Source organism: Ambystoma mexicanum, chromosome 6q (assembly GCF_040938575.1).
Source record: "Ambystoma mexicanum isolate Mex_15411 chromosome 6q, UKY_AmexF1_1, whole genome shotgun sequence".
NCBI lineage: Eukaryota > Metazoa > Chordata > Amphibia > Caudata > Ambystomatidae > Ambystoma > Ambystoma mexicanum.
Genome location: NC_090937.1, coordinates 1,547,209,816 through 1,547,233,970, shown reverse-complemented (window position 1 = coordinate 1,547,233,970; position 24,155 = coordinate 1,547,209,816). Strand labels below are relative to the sequence as shown.

At 45.7% G+C, this 24,155-nt stretch overlaps 1 protein-coding gene across 2 annotated transcripts in view; it reads right to left on the bottom strand.

The window, feature by feature from the left end:
* The window catches only part of ATRN (attractin), a 1,434,670-nt gene that overhangs the window by 1,317,633 nt on the left and 92,882 nt on the right, over positions 1–24,155 (bottom strand). For both annotated transcript variants that reach the window (XM_069632253.1, XM_069632252.1), the window contains exon 6: positions 8–176. In XM_069632253.1, coding sequence (XP_069488354.1) covers positions 8–176 — 169 coding nt within the window. The remainder of the gene's footprint in view (positions 1–7; positions 177–24,155) is intronic.

Sequence of the window (24,155 nt, the reverse complement as noted above, 5' to 3'; positions counted from 1 at the left end):
TACTCACGCCATAACCATCTGGTAGTTTGAGTGGTTGAACATATAGCCACCAACTATCCACATAACGTTCTCAACAATCACAGCTTTGTGGGATGCTCTGGCAAGGTTTTGATTAGAGTACTCCTCACGAGTCCAAAAGGAAATATTAGCTGGTACCGGGATGGAACAGCTGGGGCCTGTGTGATGAGAGAAAAATGAAATCAAACATTAACATTTAGCACAATCTTTGCAAAATCGCACATCAAAGTCTAGGATTCAAGTAAATAGCATTGTGAAAAACAAGGTTCCTACTATTCCCCAAATACTGGTTTGAATGTAAATTTACAACACATCATTTAAACGTGCTAGTAAGAGGTTAAATACTTCATTTAAGACTGCAGCCAAAGGTATGTCCATGCAGGACAGTACATACAATGAAGTAGATGGAAATCATCAGTGTTAGGAATTATTTTCTTCTTGCCCCTTTCCCTTCATAGATTTCTTGGGACACCTCCCCATTATTTCTCTTGTAATCCGGTCCCGACTTTTGGGAGTTCAATAAACCCTTCTGCTTTATACTTCCAGTCCCCGTTTTGCTCATTCTTGTGGGGATACCGACTAGTCCCTGGGACTGTCGGCACTGAGAGTGCCTATTTATGAATTCTTGTATTTTTACAATGCGCACATCACCTTACAGTTAAGTGAAGAAAATACTAAGTATTCTTAACTTTTTACAGAATGGCGTTTTGGTTACTTTTGACAATGTCCCTAAGACAAGCTGATGGCAGCAGTGTGTTTACTGTTTTTGTGTTTTTTAACCCGTGCACTTTTCGCATTTACAGCAAATTTCTACTGAAGGTGGCTAAAACCCTAAAAAGGACTGTGCCACAAGTTTTGTCTTTGTTCATATTGTTCTTTGGCCTTCTTCCTGCCATCTCAGTCAGGAAATGCCTTGTATGGAAATCCTTTTACAGTTGTGGCTTTTGTGGGATAAGAGGCTTATTGTGCGTGAGCCAGTGGAGGCGGTTGGGACTAATGCCAGTTCACATCCTTGGGTCCTGAAGCTTGTTGGACAGATGTGATGATCAGTAGTTGTCCAGGATTTTACAACCCCTGGCTGTTTGACTGGTGCAGATCCTTACCATTGGTAGATTTGCTCCCAACTTAAACCTTGGATAAAAAGTGGACTCCAGATACTGTACATCAGATTGCTACTGGAGCCAAGACTTCTACGAAGACTAGCAGTCCATTGACGACCAGAGGATGACTCCTGAAGCAAACCAGCATCGACTCCAGTGATTGGCCAGGAGAAGCCCTGTTCCGCTGCCTGATCTCAAGAAGAATGTTGTTGGTGCTTCGACCCCTGGATCGATGGGAACAACCAGTCTCTTACACTGGTTTGAGGATGCCTGCCTCTTAGAGTTTTTTTAAAGTCCACCTATCGTAGTACTATTAAGGACTCCTTTTACTGCACAGGGGTACAACTCTTAGTATAGGCCTGAACTACCCAAAGGGTTTGGTAGCTATCGCTGAGCAGCCAGGCTGATTTTAAGAGGGATAAGGGCTATAGAAAAGTACAAATATCTTTGAGCACACAACAGTCAAAAAGACACTTACACACTTTTAGTTATAAATAAATATTGTTATTTATTAGAAATACTAGGCAATGTTAAGTACACTTTTCAATTCAGGTAGGTAAGGAAAAAATATATGGCATACATTACTTGCCATAATAGTATGTGTGATGCTAGTATCTGCTAGGGGTGTACCAAAATTCAGCTTTGAATAAGTATTTGTCTGAATTCCAGCAATAAAAATATTTGGCCGAATGCTTCATTCGTTTTGCACTCTAAATCCCATATCAGTACATGGGTCTGCCTGCTTTCTTTCTGCTTCTTCCAGGCAGTGTCCCATCCGAAACCCTTGCGATGCCGTTTATCCAAATAACTCCCCTCCCCGCGGCAGGCAGACTGTCGCCCCTGAATGACTGCTTAGCATTTTCATTCTTCTAGCAGAGCTGTTACAGTAGGAGAGATGTATACCCAATATAGGGTACTTCAAACAGGCCCATATGGGGCCAAGCTGCAGATGTTAACAAAGGAGACCAGAAAACCAACAACCTTTCATGTGTAACCGTCAACCTTAACCCAGCTCCCGTCCTCCATATCAATTACAATGAGCTGCCATGTCTGTGGTTTACAGTAAGCCACCCTGCTAGGGGTACCCCGTTCATGAGGTACGAGAATGTGGTTTGCAGGAGTCAGAGTCTTTGACTCTCGTGGCAGCTTCATTAAGCAGAGATACTCTTTGATCAACAACAGACAGGAAGATGGGTGGGACTTAGTATCACAAGGGTGTGTGGGCAGAGATTTTTCTGGTGAGAGAAGGTTTACGCCATTTTAGTTCTGGGGCACACCTCTTTCCTGTTTTTAACGCCTTACCTTTCCTGTTGCAAAGCACTCTGGTTATGACCTTGCGCATATAGGAGATCATTGGTAGGGACCACCGGATTGGTTGATGAAGGTAGGCTTAGCCTAAACCAATCACTGTGGCACACTTGGCTTTAATAAAAGGGCAAAGACCCTCTTTTGGCAGATAATCTGAAGACTTCGCCAGTATCAGTAAGAAGAACTCAACCTAGGATCCGGGCTGAAGGTACAGTCTGCCGCCTTACACCTTCAGCCAGTGAAGGAAGGCCAGAGGGGAAGCATGATCCCTTCCCTGAACATCTCCCAGGGAACAGAGGGAGATACAGAACTCTTAGGACCCAACAGTCGCTCCAGTACCAGTACCCTGCCAGCACACAGCATGCCCTGCTAGCCCCTGCAGCAAGCTTCCTCGTTAGGAAGTGCTAGAAGGCCTCTGAACCAACAACCAAGGACAACTCAGCTGCCTGCAACACTCATCTTTGGGCTGCTGCCTTAAAGGACGGCATGAGCCCACTGAAGAAGCTAGAAGAAGTGCCTCAACGAGCTTCTTCCAATGTCCTACAAAAAGGCTATTTTTGAACCATTGTAGTACCTAGATCTGCAACTGATGGCAACGCAGAATGTTTTCAAGCCACCATCGCTTAAAGACATCCGAGACATCTCGACCAGTGCTTCAGAAGCGCAGTGAGACAACGATTACTGACTCTGAGCCGCTGTGTAGGCCAACCTGCAACAGTTTGTCCAGCTTTGCTCACTGAACCTTCTTGCAGTCTGATACCTGCAGCTGACTTCCGTCTTGAACTCTGTCACACAAGCCTGCAAAGCGCCCTGAAGCCGGCTTGACCCTGTTGAGCACCGGGAACACCTACAGCAAAAGGTACATTGTGGTTCTGTCCCCCTGGTCCTTCCCAGAAGGCCTATTGCTCCCTTTGTGCCAAAGCAAACAAACCTTAAACTGTTGTGATTATCAACCATATTGACTACCCTCTTGTCAGAATCCAGAGTGCATCCCTTTTCCTTCTTAGAAACAGTCTTCTGCACTCCTTTACAGGATGGCTTGTATTTCGTAGTGTTGCTAGAATGGTCTGTTACTATATAAATAAAGTAGATGTTTTTGCTACAAATTTGACTGGACAGTCCCTTTTATAAAACTGGGTTATTGTATTTTCGCTGTGTTTCAACTAACCAATGACTCACAACATTTCAAAGATAAGCCTGTCGCTCTGTCCACGTTACCAAAATTGGACAAGGAGATTTATAATTTGCTTGTTCTTTTTTTTTAAAAATGTTTTATTTGGTTTAATTGATTTAACAATTTTTATAAAAAGAAGAATTAATAAAATCCATCCCCTCAGGTCCATCAAAATAGATGAATTAAACCATCAAAATGATTCCTCAATCAAGTCTGTACCCCACCCGGAGTTCCCTTGTGTGAAGCACCTCGACTAGCCCAAAAGGTTTATAAGTTCATACGATATTCGGAGGCTGGTACATCCATTGGGGCCAAGATATTCCCCGAGGGCTTATGGGGCAAAACTCCCTAGATGTATCGGGCCTTACATCTCCGGCCCTCCAGCTTTCATCTGGCGTTTTGATCCAAGTCAATATTTTAAAAAAAGGAACTCGCTCCAATCACACAGCACGTGTCATCCCCATTTGACAGCACCCGCCACCATTCATCTTCTGTTAGCGTTGTAAAGGCTGACATTTTACACAGAACTACAGTTCTAATTTGCTGGTCCCTTCACAACTCAGTAGTAGGTGCCTGCTTGTTTCCACTTTGTCTCCCTTATTACAAAATCTGCACTTGTCTGTTGAAGATTCTTTTCTTATGAAGAGAATTTAGATTGTTTTGAGTTGATTTAGTCGGAATCTCAAAAAGAACCTGCTGCGAGTTTTGTCTGGGAATTTTTCAAGGTAGCTTCTGTTATCGTTTAATTTCTTAGCTGTTGTTGGCAATTGTTATGTCAAGCTGTAGTTGGTGGCAATATCACCCATGGATATCCAGTCCTGTTCAAATCGTTTTTTGGACACCTTGTCTGGGTTTCTTAGCCGCTGTTCTACAGAGGCTTCAATCTCATTTAATAGACTGATGTTCTGGTTCTACCATTCGGTCGGTGCTTGAATGTTATCAGCCTCCGTTTCTTTTCCGATCAAATACAGCGCTTTTGGTTTGTTGTCTAATAAGGTTTTACGGTACATCATCAGCATATTTCTCTCTTTGATGGCTTTAAATGAGGAAAAGCATAGTTCGCGTCTGAATAATGGCATAGGGGTGATCTATGACAGTCCAAGGACTCGCCTCCAGATGTAGCTCTCCAATTTAATCCAAAGGTTATCCCGGAGGAAGAGCATAGCTTCTTTCCCGTACAGTATTGCTGGAACCACCTTTGATTTATAAAAGGGGATTACTGCCACGAGCCAGAATCTGCAGTACTTTGTCGATTATTTGCGCTTGTGTAGTTAAAGCTTTGAGTTTTATCCAGAGCGCCTCCTGCATTGGTCTTTCAGTGTTGTTATTGCTCAGGGTGACTCCCAAGTATTTAAAGGCATTAACTTTTTCAGGTTTCTGGCCCTCCACAACCAGTTCAGTTTTTGATTCGTTCTTGCAGAGCTATCGCATGTCATCACCTTTGTTTTGGCTATATTCATTTCAAGGTTGCTATTCTTCAAGTAAACTGCCAGGTTTGACAGTTGCCTCTGTAGTCGACAGCCGTTCGGTCCAGCAAAATAATTTCATCTGCGTAGAGAAGAAGCGATATCGGTTCTCCTCCGATCTTTGGTGGGAAACATCTCACTTTGGCCTCCGTATCAGAATAATCTGCAATATATGAATTATAAAGTGCAGGACCTAGGGGACAGCCCTGCTTGACACCAGTTTTAATTTCTTCTGAGAGAAGGCCCGCTTGCCCAAGTCGAACCTTCATCGATGCGTTTTGATATAAGGCTTTGATTGGATCTAGTATTAAAAACAGGCCAGTTTATGCATTCCAGCTTTTTCCATAATAAGTGTCTATTGACCTGGTCGAAAGCCTAGACCAGGTCAATAAACGCCATGGGCACTGGTTGACCACACGGTACGACCCTTGCTTTTATTACGCTCAGCATTACTATGTTTGTGGTAGTGCCTGCGTTCTTAAAGCCCGTTTGGAAGGCGTCAATCCTGTTTTCCTGTTTCAGCCAGGTTAGGAAGGCGTCCAATGCGAAGCTCCCAAAGATTTTCCCAATGACATCCAAAAGCGAGATGGGATGATAGAGCGCCGGGTCCTCTATCCCCTCGCTTAAAAATTGGGACCACGACCGCCATTCGCCACGATTCCGGGATGTTATGTTGCTGGCTGCAGTTCTTAAATACCTTGCTGATGAATGTGGACCATAGTTCCGGATTTAATTTTAGGTCTCTGTTGGCAATCCCATCAGGGCCCGGCGCCCTAGAGTTAATTTGTTTTTTGATTTTTAACAGGATCTCTTCTTCACCATCAGTGATATTCCAAGGGCTAGTCACGCTTTTTTTGCCGTTTCTGCACGTATTCCCACATCTTGCGTTGTAGAGTGGACCGTACAATTTTGTGAAGTGTGACATCCACCGGGTTTTGCTTACGCTATTGTGGAGTACGTGGTTTATTGTGGGTCTTGCTCAGTTTATAAGGGAGCAGAAGTCTATAGATTTTCATCCACAGAGAGTTTTCAAAAAATGTCCGAGTCCGTTTGGTAGAGGTGGCCTCTTTTTTGTCGTATCGAGGTCTTATATTCCTTTTGGGCTGTGATCCATCTCCTTGTGTTCTGCCGTGTACCAGAAGCTGTTGCTTATTTTTCTCAGGATTGCTTGTTATTCCAATCTGTTTGGATCCCTTCTGGTGTATTAAGAGATGTGGGGACGAGGGTGAATAATGCCACAATTGTACACTTTTTGCCTAACATGATTTAATAAGGATTTATACATTTGTATGTGTGATAAGGCAGGCAGGCTGCATTTTCAAAAGAAAATGTTGTCTTTATTTGACTCACAAAATAATGTCAGGAAAAAATTGTCCAAAAGGAATCAAAGGTGCTCAACAGAAAGTATCTTCTGATTTTTCTTCTGTTTTAAGGAGGGTTTTTCCCGTTTCTGTACAGGGGATGCAGTAAGGACCTCTGGATAACCTTCTCCTTTTAGTCCTCTTACGCCCACAAGATCCCCGCAGCTCCTGTCTCCACGTCTGGTTGGCTCTGCAACAAAAACAAGAGTGAACTCCCAAACCTTTCATTACTTCTGAAATATATACACAGAGCTTAATTAGCCAATCAGGACCTGTTTTACTTCCCAGGTTATAAAGGCCCCTCCAAGCCCCGCCCCTTCCTCTTGGGATAACGCAGAGGGGAATGGCGTCCTGTTTTGTTCCACACTTTCTGCAACTCTCAACGCCCGACTGGGATCTAGAAATGAAGGTAAGTGTGCTGGTTGGTTTGTATCTTTATCTCATTATGGCTGCCGTGTGCGTTTGTGTGCTTTCCGCTGCGTTCCCGTTCCCAGGGGCATAGTCGTTAGTATAGAGCGGCGAGGCAGCCGCCTCGTGGTAACGCGGTGGTTCCGCCATCCTGTCCCCACACGTCTCGATCGATTCGCTGGAGCTTCCATCTGGCCAGCGGCTCTCAATACATGCTCCTCTGCTCTTGCTGTTAACGGCCTCCGTCCCGGACGGTTCCTTAACCTTAAGGCCAGCGGACCTTTCATTAAGGCTAGCGCATTTTAACGTATTACTTGAATGGGGTCTTTGTTCCATTCCCACGTTGCGGCCCCATCACACCCCAAGGTTGTTTGTATCGGTTTGCTTTAGTTCACTCCCAGCCGACTCTTTGTTGTTTGTTGTTGTTCGGTTCTCCCTTGCCACTCTGTTCTTTAATGAGAGAGGCACTTGGAGCCTTGTGTTTTCCTCCGGACCGTTACAGTATGATTACCTTACTATGGTTTGTGTACTTTAAGTCATCGGAGTAGTGTTCATAGCCAAACAAGAGAGTGAGGGGGAACTATGATGGGCAAGTGAGGAATGTATTTATGCCTATTTGGTAAGAGGTTGCAATCCTGGAGAGGTTATTTTGCCTCATTGTGTCCATATGAGCTTTTCAGGGCACAAGTAGAGGATACATGTGGATGGGCACACTTTTTTCAGAGGGCAGACGCTAGCCAGGTTGGGTGTTTGAGGCCAGCAAACCTGCTCACGTGTTTGGCTGCAAGGTTTTCAACCAGGTTGTCATGGTCCAAGTGCAGACGTTTACACACAAGACATGTCTTGTATTGGGATTTTATTTTCCTGGGAATATTTTACTATAGTTTGTTATAAAAAGGTGGGCAATATTTACACATTGCCAGCGTACTTATTGGAAATCTCTTCTCAAGTCATTTTTGCGGTGACAATATTATTTTTAAATGCCAATGCTCTTTTTGATGTGCATTTTCTTCTAAGGGGTAAGAGAATTGAACCAAACTTGTACATTTCACTTCAAGATATGTACACTGTTAGTGGGATGTATCATTGTTATGCTTCATCCCCTTGCCCAGTGAGAGCCCCCCACAGCGCTTTTTGCTGGACCTTTTTCTTTAAATCCTGAATGAGTGGAGCCTTTTCCCACGCATTAATCCTCATGAGCTCTGTCTTTTAGAACTCTATTCTTTGTATTCTACCTATGCTATAGAGTCTCCGTTCCATATATCTTAAAGGTTTTTCTACAGAAGCACACAGCTCCTTATGGGCAATGTTTATCTGGGACCCTTAGGGTCCTTATTTGAGATTATTTTTCTATATCCTCGAATTACTATAGTTCTTTAGGATTGTCGGAGAGATTGGCCAATCACCTTCAGTGGATGCCAAAGGAATACATAGTATCCCCCTTCTCTCTACTCCTGTTACCTCAGCAGTGCACAATAGGGGCACCTTAATACCAAACCAAACTGGGGAAAAGGGGGGGGGATTAAGGGGGCCGGGTGGCGTGGTGGTGTGTGCGCACGAGTCCGTGCCTGTGTGTGTGTGTTGCCTTTGACAGGAACCCTGTAACCCTGCCTATGCTCCAGAGTGTCTGGGCAGAAGTGGGGGAGGAGTCTTCCACCCCCCCCCCCACCCCCGTCCTTTGTTTTGTCAGTGTGCCTGAATGGGACCAGCTCCGATTGGACAGGCAAATGCCCCTTTCTGTAAAATGCTCAGAGAGATTTCAGAGGGGTGTGTGCTGGAACTGAATAAAAAGTTGAGGCTTCTGAAGTAAAAACTAAGTCAACCACTGGAAGCTGAAGTAATCGAACAAAAAGACAACCAGCGATGCCTGCAGACCCTTTGAAACACTGTGACGCAACCATTGATGTCCTGACCCAGTTTTCTGTGAGACAGGGGAGCTCTGAAGAGGAAGACTCCTTCCCTTTGGCTGGTGGGAAGAACCAGTCCCAAGACAAACCTTCAATTGAGCCATCTCTCAATGTCCTAGGAGCTTCCAGGGCTGTGGAACCCCAAATCCAGGAGACCTGCTGCCCATTTCGAGTGCATGGTTGTGGAAAAACCAAATCCGGCCAAATCTTTTCTGAACCTGTAACAATACTCCAGCGATCCGATCCAACTCGCCCAGACCCCTCTCCCCTCAGAGGGTGGGACTGCAGGAAGCGAAGAATATCCATGTCCTTTGTTGGTGCTTCAGAAAAGGAGCCAAAACCGCAGAGTGAACTAAGAAGTTGCTGAAAGCCGTTCCCCAGGTCCACCCTCAAGACTGCTGCTGGGAGATCCAGTCCATTGCCCTGCCTTCAGTCATCAGACCAAGGAATCCAGTGGTCCAGAGTTGCCACATCGCAGAGCATCCAGCATTAACATTTTCTTCTAACCCAAGGTACTGTGGGGAAAAGGTATTGCTTACCTGATTCCATGAAGTTGCTCCAGAGCGTTGAAGTACACCTAGAGGTGTATCGGGTCACCCACTCAACTCCAACTCGAGCCGCTGCTTGTGTCCCTGCATCGAGTACTTTTACAGGTCTCCCTTATTAGTTAACTTGCTGCTTCTATAACACTAGAGACTGGAAGAAATCCTGTGGAACTCTTCGTATTCTGCCGCTTGTCAAGCCTTTGAGCCTCCTCCAGACTGCATTTAGCTAGGGCTGCGGTTTTGGACTTAAGACTTGTTGTGCAAAGAAAACTGCTCTAGAAACTTGAACCCAGATAAAATTAAACTAACTATTCTCCTCCCTTAAAGTCACTTTAATATATGTATTTGTAGAGTAAATGTATTACTGTATGAACTGTTAGAAACCGCAGATGCGCGTAGTAACCGCTAATAAAATAATATTGCCTTTCCCCGTTCTAACGTTGCTACAAATGTAACCGCGAACAAACAAAAAAGTGAAAGTGTCCTGTGAAGTGTATTCCAAGCATTCCGAGGTGTCCCAGTCTAAACGTCTGCAGTATTTAAAGGGATTCCAGTGTGTACATAATAAATGTGAATGTCTATGTTTCAGTGCACTTACATACAGATCACATCTTGCTCTTACGATGAGCAAGACTGCTCTGCCACTCAACCAAGGTCTTCAGTTATTACAGACTGATACTAAGAGTTGGAGATCTACAAACCACTGGCATAGCTTACTAAAGTCACACTACTTGCAGGACTTTAGGAAAACTCCTCCAACATACACTTACTGTGCATATATTCATATGTGCCAGCTTTTAGTTTTCGATATGGGGCAGAAGTTCACTCACAGAGTGAAGAGAGGGCGCTGTGCCCATCCCCAAGACGAACCACCACATTTCAAAGAACATTTTGCAGCAGGAATAGGAAAAATAGGGAAAAAAAGCCATACAATTTATGGGAGATATAACATAACATCTCAGCAACAGAACTTGCAACACTCCCCTCCCTGTGATTGTACATGTGCATGCTTCTGCCACAGGCTATTCCTAGTGACTTGATGCTAGCCCACCCGTGCTACATGGAAGCCTCACCCATGAATGCACAAAGAAACAAACTCTTCAGTGTATTCTTTGATCTAAGCACATCCTATAGTTAACAAAAAAAAGAAAAAATACAGAATGGAGATGCATATTTGTAACTGTGGTTTTAATTTACAAAGTATATTTTTTGAGTCGCAACTGGATGCATTTAAAAGGAAACTATTTGGCTGTGTATTTCACTTCGGCCACATACTGTGGGCAACTATTCTGTATTTGGCTGAATACTAAATCTACTATTCAGTACACCCCTAGTATCTGCTTTGATTCAAATGCTGTGCATAAGTCGACATCTAGTGGTAGTCGCAGAGTACTGCAGAACTTGTTTTTCGAAATTCTAAAAAAAGGGACTTCGACTGGCCGCTTATGTAATACTATCCCTTGTGTGACGTGTACTCTAGCTATAGTCCTTTACGCCTTGAGGTCCCTCACATTGATTTGTTTCTGACATGGAGCATGAAGTGATTGCACGAGTACAGGAAAGACAAGGCAGAAATAAAATCAAGATGAAAGACATCTATGAATCTTCAACCACAAGAGAGGGAGGGTGGGTGCATGTGAATCTAAGCCGAAACAAGCATCAAAAATACAATTACGATAAGTAATGTATGCCTTCTGGAAGCATGTGGATATGCTCAGATTCACATGTTGTGCATAGATTAGCAAGCAGTTCCTGGAGAAGGAGGCGGGTGGTTTGAATGTACAGGAGCAAATAGATGCCATAATATTGGTTTACCCACCTGGGAATCTTCTTTTGAGTGTGTGTCTAAACAGTAGTGTCATGTAAATGTGTGAATAGAACTCCAAGTAGCTGCTTTGAAAAATGCATCTAATGGAACATTTGCAATGAAATCTAGAGTAGACCCTGTACCTCGAGTAGAGTCCCCTTGTGTTGGGAAAGCACGTTGTATGGCACTGACGATTGGTTTGCACACAGACAGTTTGAGCAGGTGTGGAAACCATGGTCGTCAAGCCCACATTGGTGCAATTAGGATCAGAGTGACTCGTTCCTGGTGCATCTTGTGAACTATCTTATTGATAGGGGGAAAACATACAGTGGCGTAACACAAGATGTGGGGGCCCCCCCTGCGAGCCATGCTGAGGGGGCCCCCCCAACTCAGCAACAAATCAAGGGTCACGCCACACTCTGGGCCAGCCTAGATTATCACACTTGCGCAATACGCACAAACGTGCTGCTGAACGGATATGCCGCACACTGCACTAGGAGAAAGATACAAATATGTGTTTTAATATAATATACAGCACACTGAGAAAAATTGCCTAAAAAGCCAGTGTTTGCAATTGTTTTGTAGGGTAACACCAATCCAATAGATGCAAGTCACCAACAGTGCACAGGAACATTAAAGCTTTGCTATTAAAAATGCCATGCCACAATGAAAACATACCCAACTGGCTGCACAAGGTAGACCAGTGTAGACATGTAATAACAATATAGTAAAGCATGCCAGGCCACATTTAGACATATCTAGACTGGTTACACCGAAATGGCAGTCGAAGCAATAACACTCATCAAGAATAGAACACACATTCAAGCCTGTGTCTCTGTGGCCTCTAACAACACGGCCAAACTCTACAATCTGAAAAGAACTGGTCAATCCTGTGAAGGCCTTTACGTCTCATGTTCCCTCCCAGGCTCTCTGTATGGCTGTGTCATTTCACTTCTACACTAAAACTCAGGACATCCTGTCCTCCATCTCCTCTTCCTCTCTCGGCCCCCTCTTTGGCCATCTCTACCTCTCTTCCTCATTTATCCTCTTTCTCTCTGACAACACCTGACGAGGTTTCTAGACAAGTCCTATCTATGAAAGTGTCATCCAAACAGGGTCTCTCCTGCTCCACCAGAACCATCAAGAACCATATTGACACCCTCACTCCAGCCTTGACCGATTTCTGTAATCACTCTTTCCCCTCTCCCGCTAAGCACTCCCTTATGCACCCACTCCTCAAGAAGCTTTCTGCCGATCCTGCCTGCCCAGCAAACTATCGCCCAATCTTTATCACCCCTTTCCTGGGCAAACTGTTGGAAAAGTTGGCCATCTCCCAGCTTACTCTCCACACTGAATCTGTTAGTTGTCTCCATGACCATCAGTCTGGCTTCAGAGCTGCCAGAGACACGGAAACTGTCGTCCTGAACACCCGTGAAGTTCTGCTCTCTAACCTTGATTCCAGCATTCTTTCTGTCCTGATCATTCCTGTGCTTTTGACACGGTCAACCATGCCATCCTGATCAATCAACTCCATGAGAACCTGGGCATCAGGCTGATCTCCTTCCTCTTGGACTGCCCCTCCCAGGTCCAACTTAGTCCCTTTCTTTCCGCTCCATCCTCTCACTCTGGATTTTCAACCTCTACATGCCCACCTGATCTCTACCTTTTCCTCTAACTTTCAGTGTTATGCGGATGACACTCCGCTTTCCTTCAGACTCCCCTCACACTCCTCTCTCCCCTCTCGCACATTCTCGACTTTCTATCCGCGATTCAGGATTGGTGTGCCTCCAACGATCTCTGCCTTAATCTCAGTAAGATGGAGATCCTTCTCATTTGGACTCCTGCCCCAGCTTTCCCTCTTTCACTCACTCTGGCGCCCGCCTTGGGCCCTCCTCCTTCGCCTTCCTATGAGGCGAACACTGGTGTCATCTTTGACTCCACTCTCTCTTTCTCTTCTCACATCTCGGACGTCGCCAAGCAGTCTCACTACCAGCTGCTCCTCCTCAAAGGGACTCTTCCATTTCTCACTTTTCCCCAGAAGCTCACTGTCTGCAGAGCCATGGTTCTCTCTAGGCTGGACTACTGCAACAGCCTCTTTCTCAACCTGCCTTCCTCTACTATCCAGCCCCTGCAACTAATCCAGAACAGCACTGCAAGACTTATCCTTGGCCTCAAGCACAGGGATCGTATCTCCCCAGCCCTGAAATCTCTCCACTGGCTCCCAGTTGCTGCAAGTATCAAGTTCAAGACCCTTTGCATTGTCCACAAGGCTTTCTGGGCCCGGGGCCCGTACTACATCCAACGCTCTCTTCCAAAATATCTTCCTTCTCAAGCCCTTCGCTCAGCTACCTACAACTCTCTAAGGGTTAGACGCTTCTCCAGGAAGAGAATGGGGGTAGATCCCTCTCCTCTACAAGGGCCTCCCCCTGTAATAGCCTCCCTGTCCTTCTTAAGCTTTAGCAGACCAACTGAAGTTCTGGAAGCAGCTCAAAACTTTCCTCTTCTCCTCTGCTTTCTCTCTCCCTCCCCTGCTGGCCTACCTGGCCTACCTGACCTACCTGTCTGCTGTACTGACTGGTTGCTTGGCTACCCTCAGAGTCTCACTGAGCCGAGACTCTTTCGTGATCAGTCACTCTTGCACTGCCTCTGGTCCTACCATGCACTTAGGGGCTGTAACTGTAACCCTACAGTCCCTTGTTCTCCTTGCACTACTCAGAGCTGTGCTGCCCTGACAGCACTTACTCAGAGCATTGCTGCCCTGTTTTTCCCCCTCCCCTCTCCCTTGCACTTCCCTCGTCCCTTTCCCCTTACGCTTCTCGTTATTGCACTTGCACGATCTGAATGACAAGGCCTAGTAAGATCGTCTGTCTTGTCCTCTCTCCATCTTCCATCCCTTGTCACGCATAGAAACACTTGTGTGCAGGTGCGTTATAAATGACTTATCATATCATTTGATCAAAGGGTATTACCCAAATTGTTAGTTTACAATTGTTCGAATGAACAATTGACCGAATTTAAAGGGTCACAATTGGCCTTTTCACAATTGACCGTATTTTTTTTTATATACATACATACATACATACATACATACATACATACATACATACATACATACATGGTTTTGGGCGGGTGTGGGTTGGTAGGGATTGCGGGGGGGGGGGGGGTTTCCTCCCGCATATATGTTACAATTGGCCTTCACAATTCGGTCAATTGTGAAAAGGTCAATTGTCATTCGAACAGTTGTAATACGAACAATTCGTATACAACCGATCAAAGATGACCAGAAAAATATACAATGCCGCAGTAAGAAACGCTGACTGGCAGCACCCAAATGGCAGTCTAGCCCGGTAATTCACTTAGCAGGACTGCTTTATCATAAATGCCCCATTAAAAAAAAGTCATACCAAACTGAGGAATGACTAGACTGGCTGCACCAAAATGCCTCTCTAGCCACTAATACCACATATCATGCCTGCTTAGCCTGAACATGGACAGCCATTATTTGTCGTATAATCCTGCCCCCCACAGATCCCCTCTCCCTCCCATCCCAACCTCCAAAATCAGCTCCTTGGCCCAGAATTACCTCCACGTCCCTCTTCCTTGCCCAAGAGCTTACGGTTGAGGCTCCTTGCCTCATAGGTAAGTACTGGGATGAGGAAGAGTGGGACTAGGAGTAATGAACATTACAAGTAGCTAAATCAAGCATTACCTCCATGTACCTCTACCTCATACCAGTACTTGTGTATGAGGCACAGTGCCTTATACACAAGTACTGTCTCATACACACTGGCACGAGGAAGAATAGGGCTAGGAGTAATGAAGATTACCAATAAGTAATCCAGGCATTAAACACAAGTATTGGTGCAACACCATTGAGTTGACTGGGATTCTGCACTCCCCTCCCGGCCCCCTTGACATGTTGGGCTATGTTGACTAGACCTGGCTGACCTTCAGAGCAGTTGCCAGACAGAAAAGGACACAGATGTTAAACGGCACCTGGGTTTCTCTGTTAACAAAAATCTACCAATTACTAAAATAAAGCAATTCACTGTTCGTACCTGCATTCAAATGCCAAATTGTTTAGGCAATTGAAATCGTGATGTGGGTTTAATACTTGCATGCCAGGGGATTGATTGGAAGGGTAGGGAACAGGAGACCACTCATTCTCACAGCAGTCCATAAGTGGGTGCTTTAAACCTTAAAGGAGAGAGTTAACTGCTTGTAACATTGAAGCTGCACTAGAATAGTCTCATAAAAATGCATAAAGAAATTAGATGACCCAAACAAATAAGTTTGCACCTACCCCACCGCCCATGAAGTTGGCACCACTCCCAACATTTGAAGGGTTAGCTCCCGAAATGTAGGTTTTGTTGCGCCCCTGAACACACGCACACACACCATTCACCATATACACACACGCACACCCAGCCATCCATACATTTAAGTGTGCACCCTTTCACCATACAGGCACACCCAGGCAGCCACCCATAAAATTACGTGTGCTCCCTTTCACCATACACTCACACAGGCAGCCACCTATACATTTAAGTGTGAACCCTTTCAACATACACACACACACACACACATCATGAGGTTGAGGGGAGCCCCAACACTTAAAAACGAAATTGGGCCTCATTACAACTATGCCGGACTGTAAACAATGGTGCTGGTAAAATCACAGACACCGTTGTTTCCGGGCCGCATATTACAGGTCAGACCTGCCGGGCAGAAGGGCACCCACCCGCATAGTTTTCACGGAAGCACCGGCACCATTATTAACAGTGTCTGTGGTCCCTATTCCCATAGAGTCCGATAGGACTTTATGGAAATGGGGATTTACCATTTGCCGGTGCCTGACTTCCCAGACCGCCGGGGTTGTAATCCCCCGGTGTTACCGGGAAGTCGGGTGCCGGTAAATCATTACGGGTCTGGTGGCAACCTGCTGGTAACAATGGCACGGTTGCCGCCAAACCCGTAATGAGGCCCCTTGCTATAAATGCAGAGTGAATTCAAAAAGAAAAAAAAATATTTATTTTTTTGCCAAAAAAATATTCTTTTTTTCCTACAAGTGGGGGCCCCTCCCAGGACATGTGCTGGCGGGGCCCCTGTTACACCAGTGAAAACATAAGCACATATTCCTGACTAGCTCATCCACAAGGATGGATGTCGGCCTATATGCGCAGCATGTGAATATAATCAGATACAATCATCAGAAACGCTATTACGGTGATTAATGCATGTCATACACTGTGCCTGCGCTATGCGACCTTTGTTTTGTTCTGTTTTCTTATTTCTCTTTTATTGCTAAATAATAAACTGATTTATAAAAAAAAGAATTGCAATTAACACCACCCTTCTAGCTAGTTATGGTTTGGGGGACAGGGCTTGTAACGCTCTTCCATGTACAATTCGGGCCGCCAGTCTTCATCATGGGGCCCCTCACAAGGACAGTCTTCCTCTTCTAATTTTCAAAGAAGCCATAAAAGAGCCGGAGGAAGGGGCAGAACTTCCCCTGGGAGAGACTCCAGCCCTCCCAAGCAGTGACGCACTGCTGCAAGTCCCCCTTGCATGTCATTCCAGTAGGAGGTTGCATCTCACATTTCACCCACGCATGGGAGGGCATTATGTCAGACAAGTAGATGTTGGCCACTGTAGCAGGTGGGTATTGCATAGAAACTTTGCAAAAGCCACCAAACCACCTTCCAAGACAGAAGGATGATGCCAGAAGAGCGACGCATACTACTTGAAGTAAAGAGACTGCTGGAAAAAGACGTCAGAGATTGTCCCAGCAAATGTTAAACCAGGGTATTTATTCAGCGTACTTCCTTGTGCCGAAGAAAGACCTGTCCATGCGTCCAATACTAGATATGCGCCCAGCGAGCACATTGGTCCAACCTCAAATGTTCTTGCAGTGGTAGCAGCACACTTGCACAGGCTATCCATCAAAGTGTACCTTTATCTGGACGACTGGCTCATAACAGAAGACATACTACAAATGTGTCATAACACTCGAGCAAAAATCAATATATTGTTCCAATTATGGTTCTGCAAGAAAGTCCAGTCTCGTCCCCAGTCAAGTGAAGCAGTTCTTGGGAGCACTAATACAGACTCAATGCTTAGACTGTCGATCAAACGAAAGAGTTCAAAATATGCTGTTGCAAAGCTCTCATTATGTCGCCGGTCATTCGATAAAGGTACGCTAGGCAATGTGTCTTCTTGGGATAATGGCTTATGGCATATACCGAGTCCCACACGCGCGGCTGCTCATGCGTCCTGTGCAAGAGTTGCTAGCAACACAATGGTCTCAAGCAAGCGGTCATTGGGACGATATAGTGGTTGTTTTGCAACCATTAGTACAGGCTCTACATGTGTGCTCCTGAGACGATGTTAAAAGTGAAACCCTTTAGCAACCCTAAAGTGCAGGCTACTCTTGCAACAGTAACCTCTCTCACAGGGTGAGGAGCACATTACCTTAATGTCATGATGCCTACCCCCGGGGACCCAGACCACGTCCAGCAACCCCAGAAGCAGGCATCAAGTTATCCTAAGCAAGCCCAACAACGCCTGCTAGGGGCTATTTGGGTCCAGTCCTGGCGCCTGTGGCGCCAGGCTCACATGGAGTCAGTCCTGGCGCCATAGGCGCCAGGCTCATAGATTAAAACTTACCTGATGCAGACCATGCTGCAAGAGCAAAAGGCACTCGATAAGATAGCTGGTATTGAAGCAAAGGGGTGGCCTGAGATCCAAAGCATAATAGTACACAATTGTAAGAGAATAAAGGAACGGGAGAAGGAAGTGGCACAGAAGAGATTGGCAGATGAAGCAAAGCTAGTACAGACAAAGTTGGTGAAGGTCGCAGCGGCTGTAGCCGCACTCCCCCACTGCAGGGAGGGAGACGAGGAGGAGGAGGGGCTGACAGCAATACAAGGAAGAGTGGCAACTAATTGGGCAGGAGCAGGACAGCGGCAGTGGAACGAGCAGGAACAAGGTGGAGGTCCGCAGTGGCAAGAGTGGACCCCTCGAGGGGGACGAGGTGGGTACAGGGGCCGAAGGGGAGGTGGAACGGGATATGGAGGAATGGGGGGAAATGGATGGCAGGGCCCTAGAGGTGCGCAAGGGAGTTGTTGGAACTGCGGACGATGGAGGAATTACTCTAGGGAGTGCAGAACCAGGCCCAACAATGGGTTCCAAGAAGGAGGACAGTACGGCCACCCCCATCCGGGGAGCCCATACGGTCTTCCCATGGGACAGCAACAACCGAGAAACCCAGGACAAGGTAACACTGAGCAGCAGCAGGGGCCCCAGTATAGAACACAGGCCCACCCACAAAATAATGACAGTATGGAATACACGTCAGGCAACCCTTTCGCAATAACAGCAAACGGAGCCCCTGCCCCAGCACCCTACATCGGAATGTCGGTGGTTTCAGGAAATGTCTTTAATCAAGGGGGGGCGATGAGACATCCCGCATAGGAAAGCCCACAGAGAACACTTGCGTGTCCAGTTCTATCTACAACCTACAATGCCGCAGAGGAACCATTGGTTGGGGCGCAGATAGGAGACAAGCAGTTCATATTCATGGTCGATTCGGGAGCGGAGAAATCATGTATTAGAGAGGGCCGGTTCCCGTTATCTAACAGGAAGTTAGAGACGCAGGGGTTCTCCGGGGCTGTAATTGAAGTTCCTTATACAGAAGCATAGGATGTAACGGTGGGGGGTAAAACTGTGAAGGCACCCCTACTGTACTACGAACACTCACCTATAAACTTATTAGGGAGGGATCTCCTAAGAAAACTTAACATGACCATATCATTCACTGAGAGAGGTATAGTGTGCTCTACACTCGGGATATGCCCCTTACGTGCAATGTTGGTAGTGCAAGCCTACACGACCACACTGGAAGTACGAGGATTACCAAAAAATGAGGAAATGTTTATTGAAGGGCTAAAGACATTGGCCCTCATAATTCCAGAACTAAGAAGAATGAACTGGAGGATTCCAGCGGAATTCCTCTTCCGTCCCATAGTGTGCCCTGACACCGCACCCGGAGCAGTAGTACCATTAGACTTGCACGCTGTACAGGTGTCAGCAAAAAGAATTGCTGTGATTGGAGTGGATAGGGAAGGATGTGAGTGGCGCACAGTACTATGTACAAATGCCAACATCGCCCTACGGGAGGTAACGGATGAGGATCTCTTCTCAGACACAGAAGGGGATGGTGAGATAGTAATGGAAATAGCGATGCCCTGTGAAATTGTAATTCAAACCAGGGAAACCCCCACCCAACTGATGGCAGTGGTAGGAGCACCACCGTCATTCTTCGATGACGACATGAGGCTCGTACCAAAGAATTTGTGGACAACAGGCCCCCATGATGTAGGGCTGTTGCATGGAGTACAACCTGTGGTAATAAAACTAAAGCAAGGAGCAATTTTACCCCGAGTAAAACAGTATCCATTGTCCCGTGAGGCTGAAGAAGGGATAAAAGACACCATCAATGCACTGTTAGCACAAGGGATCATAGTGCCCTCGACCTCCCCATGTAACACATGCATTTATCCAATTAAAAAAGCAAATGGAGGATCTTGGAGGATGATACAGGACTTACGCCCCTTAAACGATGTAATTCAGAAAGAGTTCCCTTTGGTCCCTAATCCTGCATCCATATTATGCAGCATTCCAAAGTCGGCATCACACTTCACAGTAGTGGATTTGAAAAACGCATTTTTCTCAATACCCCTTGCCGAAGAGAGTAGATACCTTACAGCCTTCACACTAGGGGGTAAAAGGTATGAACACTGCAGACTACCACAGGGATACTGTGAGAGCCCGAGCATATTCAACCGCATATTGCATGAAGACTTGGGAAACCTATCAGTTGAGAGTACAATCATTCAGTACGTAGACGATTTGTTAGTGTGTGCACAAGATGAAGAAGTGTGTAGAAAGGACTCAACAACGCTCCTGACACTATTGGCCGATAAGGGGTACAAGGAGGACAAAGAGAAATTACAGTATTGCCTGACAGAGGTCTTATACCTGGGACAGCTGATATCAAAAGATGGAAAAAGAATAATTCCCGACAGGGCAGAAGCAATAAGGTCAGTAGCGGAACCCACAACAGTAAAAGAGATGCAGAAATTTTTGGGAATGTGCAACTATTGCCGAGCTTGGATATTAGATTATGCAGCATACACCAGACCCCTACTGCAAGCACTTAAAGAAGCACAACAGGACAATACAAAGATCAAATGGTCAGAAGAAATGAGCACATCATTTCAATCGTTAAAAACGTTAGTTTCAAGCGCTCCAGTGCTAGCTAACCCTGATTATGGACGCAAATTTTACCTATTTTCACACTGCAAGGGAACACTCATGACAGCTGTCCTGACACAAAAGACATCCCTAGGACACAAGCCCTTGGCGTACTATAGTGGTACTTTGGATGCTGTAATGCAAGGCCATTTCGCGTGCGAGCAATCGATCGCTGCAGACGCGTTCGCGATTGAGAAAAGTGCCACAATAGTAATGGGTTGCCCAGTAACATCGTTTGTGGAACATTCATTGATTGCAATACTTGAGAGGTCAAAAAGCACACTAACAACACAGCGGGCAACAGCATATGAAATAATATTGTCCAGCCCCAACATCCATGTGGTAAGATGCAAAACAGTAAACCCTGCAACATTTATTTCAGAAACCTGCACATTAGAGGACATACAAGCCCACGATTGCGCAACCTACACAGGTGAAAGAGAGGGGGACACAGTGGTGTGTGAGAACGCTCTAAGCGAGGGGGAAGTGTACTTCGTGGATGGGTCTGCATCAATTAATGTGGACACGGGAGAAAAGCATGTTGGGATGGCGGTGGTGAGAATAGAAGACGGTGAGTATGAAACACTAGTGCAGTACCGCCTCCCATCACATTACTCCGCACAAGCAGCAGAACTGATTGCGCTCATAGAAGCGTTACATGCAGCAAAGGGATGCGCAGTAACCATATACACGGACTCAGCTTACATGACTACAACAGTACACGGAGGTCTAGCAAGATGGGGGCAGAGGGGATTTCGGCGGGCAGATGGAACACCAGTACAGCATGCAGAATTGCTGAAGGAATTAATTGAGGCCCTACAAAACCCTACTGCAGTGGCAATAGTTAAGTGCCAAGCACATACGTCCAACACAGACGTTGTGTCTTTGGGAAACGCGGCAGCGGACGCTGCCGCCAAAGAGGCTTCCTATTTTCAGAAATATGAAGCAGGTGAGTACATGATGAAGCACAAAGCAAACGAAGAGCCCCCAGAAGGGTACAATATGATGCCCATATCCCAAATACTAGAGTTGCAGGACGGGGCTAGTGAAGACGAAAAGTAGATGTGGACAAAACGAGGGTGCAGCAAGTCGGGAACAGACTTATTGTGGCGGCAAAATAACTCAGGAAAGCTAGTAATGCCAATGAAGCTACTAGAAATTGCGTTCCAGCAACTACACTTCCCTGCGCACAATACCAAACAGCACATTGCAGCCGAAATTCAAGAAGAATGGTACGTACCCTGTCTCCAGGAGCACGTGTCTCGACTAGCAATGGAATGCACAACATGTCAGATCTATAACTCAGGAATGACATTACGATGACTCCGGGGAACTATCCCAAAACCCATTGGCCCATTCAGAGAGCTGCATATTGATAATGCAGACATGGGGGAAAGATGTAATGGCGCACGGTACATGATCGTGGTTGTGTGCCCATTTTCAAGGTGGGTGGAAGCAGGCCCGTGTGCACGACCTGATGCCAAGAGCGCTGCAAAATTCCTGGTGAGGGAAGTATTCCCGCGCTGGGGGATTTGTGACGTAATCCGCTCAGACAACGGCACCCACTTTGTGAATGAACTGTTCAAGGAGGTGACAACATTATTGGGTATAAAACATAAATTGTGTTCGATTTATCATCCCCAAAGTAATGGCGTAGTAGAAAAGATGAACGGACTGTTAAAGGACAGGCTATCAAAACTATGCTTTTCATTGAAAAAGAACTGGATCTACTGTCTGCCCTTTGCACTATTTGAATTGAGAAATCAGCCGAGTAAAGATCACCATTTGTCCCCGCACGAAATCGTGACTGGGAGACGAATGCACACAGCACACTCCCCGCTACGCGAACACTCAGATGCACATAGAAGCGCCGCGATATTAGGAGAAGAATTCACGGACTATTTGAAAAAACTAACAAGGGCAGCGCGCGTAATATCAAGGCAGCTCTCCCCACCCTTCACTAGAGAGGAGGGAAACAGAACACGATCCATCACAGAACCTGAGCAGCAACTACAGCTAATGCCAGGCGAACTAATATATGTCAGGAGTTTTGTGCGTCGATGGAATGCACCACGGTTCCACGGCCCATACGAAGTAGTGTTCTGCACGCCCACAGCTGTAAAAGTAAAGGGATTGCGCTACTGGATACATTTGACGGATGTGCGAAGCGCTTATATTAATGTGCAAGAGGAGGCAGATGAGGAGGATACAGACAACAGCAACCAATTTAAGTGAACAAAATGTCTGAAAATAGACTTGTGTGTGTGTGTGCGTGCGTCAGCAGTGAACACGAATGGGAAAGTGTCTGGAAAAAAAAAAAAGGATAGTGTTGCATTTTTTTTGTTTGATTATTTGTGTGTTTTTTTGGTGTGTTATCCCATTATGTGATTAATGAAATGATCAAATTATAACTTGTTACACCCTTGTCTGTGAATTCCCCTCCCTACAACCCTACCCACCTCCATTTCCCGTCAACATATAACGGCCCTAATGGTGCCAACAAAACGTTTACATGCATGCACTTAATGCACTTTTGTATCTTAAACAGGAACGACCATGGCATCTAACAGGCAGCCTGCAACGGATAGAATTAGTAGAATGAGAGAAATATTAAATGAGAGATGCAGATATTCGTATGAGTGCGGATTATCTATATGTATTACGATGTTTTTTATGCTAATGTTTGGCTTGGTTACATATTGGTTTATAGCGTTCATCTCTATCGAGATGAACGAGGGGGGAGGGATTAACAGCACTGGGATTAACAACACTACTGGGACCAATGTAACTGTAAGTGTCAATATGAGGGAAGGTGATTTTCTGGTATGGGACGGAACTAAACTTGTGTGGGGTTATCACACCACACCATCCAACACTGTCATATCTGAAAAGAAAAGGCCACAAGGTGAAATGCAAAACAACACAATGTCCCCACCTGGGATGCAGAGGTTTAATGCTCGTAGTTTAAATGACCGAAACCCATCCGCTATATCATGGTTGTACAATACGCCTACCAGTCAACCAGCCCCCGTCTTAAAAAACAACCTGCAAGAAAAAGTAAAAATCGAAAGTGAAAAAATGCTAGCAGCACACGAAATATTATACGAGGATTGGGCCAAGGGGGGGGGATGAGAAAGGGGGGTCTATCCTACCCATCGCCCAGGAAGTTGGGAAGTACATTAGCAACAGACGAAAGAGGGAAGCAAGGAGGAGGAAGTATGATGAGTACTATGGGTTAGGCCTAGATAAGATGGAAGACCCACGACACCCCCACCAAGCAAATAAGTGGTATGCAGATATGAGTGCCACGGCTAAGCAGACAACAAACGAGAGTTGTTATGTTTGCTCCCTCATCCCGCACACTTCAGGTACACCCAAAGTATTGTTACCCAAAGAGTTGCCAATTATAGATGCCCAATGTCTCCTTCATCTCACGTTATGCAGAATTAAGAACACCTTCCAGGCACACGAAGTTTCTTTTCAAATGCTGCAGAACGAGAAAACATGCTACCCAAAAACGGCAGGGGTAGTATGTTTGACAGAACCATTTTTTGTAATACAAGGGACACTTTTTTCAGATAACAAGTGGAAGGATGAAGAAGTAATGTGCAAGGCGGAGGCACTGAGAGGTGTGGCACCAGAGAAATTGCAGTGGATAGAAGAAACATGCACACCGGTATGGAAAGAACACATTTCAAAACTAACTTGGGTAACCGCCATCGAAAAACCTTTCAAACTACAGAGCC